At 33.5% G+C, this 5,829-nt stretch overlaps 1 protein-coding gene across 1 annotated transcript in view; it reads right to left on the bottom strand.

Moving 5' to 3' along the window:
* The window catches only part of LOC106102089 (dystroglycan), a 51,842-nt gene that overhangs the window by 20,245 nt on the left and 25,768 nt on the right, over window positions 1-5,829 (bottom strand). The window contains exon 3 of the mRNA XM_013281498.1: window positions 568-742. Coding sequence (XP_013136952.1) covers window positions 568-684 — 117 coding nt within the window. The 5' untranslated portion in view covers window positions 685-742. The remainder of the gene's footprint in view (window positions 1-567; window positions 743-5,829) is intronic.

Here is a 5,829-nt window from a genome sequence, read left to right on the forward strand (position 1 = left end):
ATGAAATTATAATAATAACACACTAAATAAAAAAATGTAAACTTCACATTTTTATTGTAATTAAATGCATAATGCGGGCACAGACTTTAGTCGTTAAAACATGAGCACCGTCAACTTGCATATCCTGAATAGGAATTTGTAGAGCACTCCGTACATTTATGTGCAGTACAGTCGGTTGCACGTTTACAAAACTCTAGCCCAGCTCACTTCACTGTAAACGACTGTACCAGTCAAACACGAGACCAGATCTGTCAACATTCTCATGTCATAAACTGCAGTGCAGTCATTTCTATACATAAATCCATACAAGTACAATCAATAAAATACGTTATTACTACACAAGTTTTAAATACAGATAATGTAGGGAAAAACAAGTAATTTGACTTCTTTATAAGTCCATTTCGAATCTATCCAGATAAGGAATTTTAAACACGAGTACACCATTCAAAATACACTTGCAGCTGTATAAAGACAGTTAATTTGAGATTTTTAATCGTTTTACCACACACAAACTTTCAGCGTTAGGCAGCTTCCCCAACAATTGAAAATCAAACAATATTTGCATACCTGGAACTCGTCATTGTTATCAAAATCGAAGTCGTCATCGTTGCGTGAGATAGCCAATGGGCAGAGCACCAACAGCAAAACCAGCAGGGCGCTGCCCGAGCACCGCGCGCGCGTCATCTCCTGGTCCGCGACTGAGCCTCGCGCCGCGGTGACCTCATAAACACGGCCCGATCATCTGTTGACCAATTCACACCTCTCAATAACAATAATACTGTTATGTTTGTAAACATTCAACAAATGTTGCTATTATTACGGGTCAAACAATTCTTCTATAGGATTAGTAGCTTCTTAGGAATACTTTTATACGAGTATTAGTAATTATTCATATCTATAAAATATATATGCAAATTCAGAGTATTGTTATCGTAGAAGATCATTGTCCATCCATTCTGATTGACAAAAGAGAGCTATACGTGTCAAAGCACTTGTTTACAGTTAGTAATTAGCTTCGATGAGTTTTAACCATACTTCTTACTAATAATATACATAAATGCGAAAGTTTAGATGGATGTTTGCTAGAGTTTGTAGCCGAAATGGGTGAACGGATTTCGATGAAATTTTATACAGATGTAGAGGATAGTCTGCAAGAACTCATAGTCTACTATTGTTAATTCCACGTGGACGGAGTCTCGGGCGAAAGCTAGTGATGATATAAATGCACATCATTATCTTTTACTGCTCCTAAACGTTGTTATAAGTTTAAGAACGTCTAAGTTTCCGTATGTAACAAAGGCGTGTGTTGAAAGGAGGGTGTGCGAGCGGAAACGGCTAGATACTGTCACACAGTTAAAGGCGCGTGCGGCTGCATAATGATTGGACACAAATAGCTCGCAGCTTTGAACCGCCCCGCGCTGTCTCGCGATCTACCAGCACTGCGATGTCGCGAAACCACTTCAAGGAATTTTAATGCATTGCTATTAAACTAATGCATACTCGTACTTCAAGTAAGACTATAAGGTTATAAATATTTTGCTGAAGAATTCTCCTTCATACAAACGCTATCGTTCACTGGTTTAAAGTGCCAGTTACGAGTATATGTAAGTGCCTGTCCCGCCACTGGCTGATAGAGGCTTTGTAACTATGTGATGGAAATATTGGATTTTGGTGCTCTATCTGACAGTGACGTCACTTTTAAGCTATCTGAGCCTATAGCAGCCAGTTGTGGAACAGGCCCTAAATATATTAAACGGTAAACTTGGGCAATCTTGGGCAAAAATGTAGATTAAACTACATAATATATATTAAACCATATTCGTATGCATAATAATCTTTAAATTAAACTAAAAACACAGTAAACCACGCGACAAGGCGTGGTTGACGACTTGCAAATCAACTATTCCTATGCACAAAGCATTTCTTTTTTCCAACTTACATTATGAGCAATTACGGTCACTTTGTTTTCGTGACTTGGGCACAATAAAAGCATTTGTAATTTAAATTTCTATAAGTCTGCACTCCAATTATTGTGGAGAAGTTGGCAGCCTGCGGACATAAATATACATTTAAGGATAAAAAGTGCTCGAGTGGAAATGCCTTGTCGGGTACAAGTCATCGTGAACTGGAAAATATGGTGGTACAATTTTTATAAAAAGAAATATATATTTTTCTTGTTAATACTTGCGAGACATTTGTGGAATCTTATTTAATAAAACATTTAACTTGATTTCGACTTGAGCTTTCTAGATTTCTAGAGTGCTTTAAAGTTGTATCGGAGTGAAGCAGCTTACCGTTTAACTTAAGAGCTTTTGCCATTTCATCGGATTGGCTTCATCTGCAGCTTACTATCGATATAGACGCAAATTATATGCTTCAAGTTCGGTACTTAGTAAACTTCGGTGTGAAGTGATGTAACAAGGCTTGTAAAAGTGTTCGTTTTGTATTCAATGTCAACTGTTATAAAGAGGTAAGATTTGGTTTTGTATTTTTGTATGTATTGAAACAACTCAAAAACTACTGAATTGATTTCAAAAATTATTTTATCATTAAAAAGTCACGTTACCAGCGAGTAACATTGGCTATGTTTTTATTATTTATATATATATGTGATATTTTCTTCTTTTTAACTCTTCTGATTGTGATGTAAAACAGTATTAGTGAATATGATAAAAATATCCATAATAATATTCTACTCATCAGGTGGTGGTGAACTTAATGAAAGAAGAAATCCAACATCATTATAATGATTTAAATAATGAATCGACAACACCTCTGTTTCAAAAAGTGTTTCGTTTGTAGAGCTTAAATGAAAAGCTTATTAACCTCAACACAGTTTCCACGTCGACAACTGGGTCAATGTTACTACATCTTTCTGGTTGTTGACTTAAAGCTTCTTGATTAAGTTTCACCTAAACTATAATAGTATAAAATACACTGATGACTTTAAAATAATTTCTATACTATTCATTGTCTCTTTTTTACCCTGGACGTATTTAATCTGTGTATTCAACTTTTAATCTCCTTTTCATAGCGTAAACCTCTTGTGTGCCTCTTAATACGATCGACGTATATCTTAAGTAATTCACTATTTGAATCACAATAAAACTATGCCCTCAATGTAAGAAAATTCTTGTGAAAATATTAATACAAAAGATTTTTAAACTGAAGTTATTTTTCCCTCTTGTACCATTAAACGCTTCGCTACAATTTCACTAAGGCTTAATTTTGTTCTTTATTTTTTTATTTCAAATTCTCTCAACTCTCTAGGGTAATACAGTTCTTTGAAAACCTTAATTTTCAAGAACATTTCTATGTAAATTGATAACTTGTTTTTGAATACTAGTTATAAAATCTTCTCTTTTAGTAAACTTATCAATATTGTATTATAGTTAAGATTCGTTCATTACATAATGACATTAGTTATGTTAACATTGGGATGACCATTAACACAAAGGCGTAGAATATTGTTGTATCGAACCAATAAAATAGTACATTGATTTTGTGTCTTTTCAAATATTACTTAGGTACATTAAGAGTATCGTTTGTCATTTGTTTTTGTTACGTTTGAGATCTTAAGTAAATAAACCACAACTTAAAGCACTAAGCTAAATGGTTACAAAGTTATCGCTAAAAATATTCCCAGTAGCACTAAAACATGCTTCCAAGTTGACTCGTAAACGTTGAATAGTTTTAGGAGCGAGCTTTTACATGCTACGCTACACGTTAGAAGCTCGAAGCTCTATCGAACTTACCCTTGCCAAGAGGGTGGCTAAGAGGGTTTGTACAATGGATCTCCCCCGGCCAAATCTCTTACGAATATGCACGCCTTATATAAATTGTTATAGAATAACACTGGTTCTCGATTTTAAAAACATCAATTTAAAATTCTTGTCGAATTATTATTATCCAAATAAAATGTACAATTTGGGTATTGAATAGATTCCAAGTTATGTAATCAATTTTGTAGAAAAGGCAGGTGTATTCTTACTTTTCATTATGGGTTTATAATTAAGACAACAGGTGTATCTATCTACTTTATAGTATACTTAAAAACCTGTGCGCAGGTGCAGATTACATTAACTTAAAGCTTATATGACACAAGAGATATCGAAACTCACAAAAGATTTGTTGAACGATTAAATCCCTACAGGGTTTTCTAATTTAGAAACCTGCTTTATTTAATTACATAAAGATTGTCATCAATGTATTAACTTCCTTACTCAAAGTTCTTAATTGATCACAAAGGGTAATTATAAATTTATAGTTCTCTTACTAAATCTACACTAAAGAAGTTACGGGATTCCTAGAAACATGTTTTTTTTTTACTTATTGCGTACTAAATAAGAGTAATGTCAAGATATTTTTCTAAGAACCACCAATAATGTATATAAGCTTAAATGACTTCCTTGAAGTTTATTTTTGCGACGGGTAACTTACTAAAGCTTAGAGAAAAGTCCACTGGGAAATATAACGGGAGTGACAGGGATTTGTCAAGATTACCTTTGACTAAGGAAAAATGTTCATACTTCGATTGTTTCTTTTATGAAGGAATTTATATGTGTATGACAAAGCTATACAAATTCACAGAAAAAAAAAATCTATACGAGTTTCTAAGTTTTTGTAAATGTATACATATTTATGTAGCTGACTGTACTCTGTATTTTCATTTTAACAAACATTGTACTTCTTAAAACAAACTCTTACCACTGTTATTAAAATCAAATTTTCAACGTTATATCGTTATAGCGAGAGATATAAAAATGAATCCATCTTGAACAAACGACCCACTTCCTAAGGAAAAGAACACAAGGATGCTAAGACAAGAATATTTCCGGGTCCGGTTGCTACAAGCTTTTATTTTACTTTTTCTTTTCTTTCATTGTTCTATTTCTTTTATATTATATTCCGTTTGAAGTTTTGTGATCACTAAGACTGCACTATGAATTATTTCATAAAAAAAACATGAACATGACTATTTCATAAATTTTAATAACGTTTAACCTTAATCTAACAAAAAATCATTAAAAATGAACATCTTTGATAGATGTTTAAGTGTAAAATAAATTCTAAGTTAAAGTTTTCTAACTTTAATAAGACGAACAGGGATGTTTGAAGGGGTTATACAACAAACGAACCGAAACTCAGTACTCTTCACGTTTCCCCAACAAACAGGATCTATTGAAAGTTTTAAGGGTGCGTGTTCAGTATATCGTCAATTTTCTTACCTCTACAGTGAGAATGAAATCAAGTACACATTTTCAGTCAGAAACGATCATGCCTCGATCTATCAAGAAAGTTTCAAGGAGTTTTTATAAGTATGCCAATTACTAACCATTACTTTGAAAAACCTTTTATTATGCTCACGTAAGAAAGTTGTGTTCTACAAACATTTAGAGCGGGCGCACACCTTTGACTAAACTGTCGCACAACTGTTGTGTGATTTTCGATTGTTTCGCTGCCAATTCAATTGTACAGTTGTACAACTAAAATTGAATAGTGTGCGCACCTCCATATAAGCTCATAGGAACCAAAGCGAGACTAAACAGTTTAGCGATAGTTTAGTCAAATGTGTACGCGAGTTCTTAAGAAACAGATATAATTGATTACTTCTATTAAGTAAATGACCAAGTTATTTGCCTCTAAATGTCTAAATGGTTAATCTGGTTAAAAAGCTAATTATTTTAGTAATAATTTCCAATCAATGGGTGCATTTATAACTGAGTAATAAAATGATAAGGTAAAAAGATTCTGTTAACATTGAGTAATACGCTAAATAATCATTTTTGGCGAAAAAGGCAAAGGCGCCGCGACGGCGGGCTCGCCAGG

Source organism: Papilio polytes, unplaced genomic scaffold (genome assembly GCF_000836215.1).
Source record: "Papilio polytes unplaced genomic scaffold, Ppol_1.0 DF823923.1, whole genome shotgun sequence".
Lineage (NCBI taxonomy): Eukaryota > Metazoa > Arthropoda > Insecta > Lepidoptera > Papilionidae > Papilio > Papilio polytes.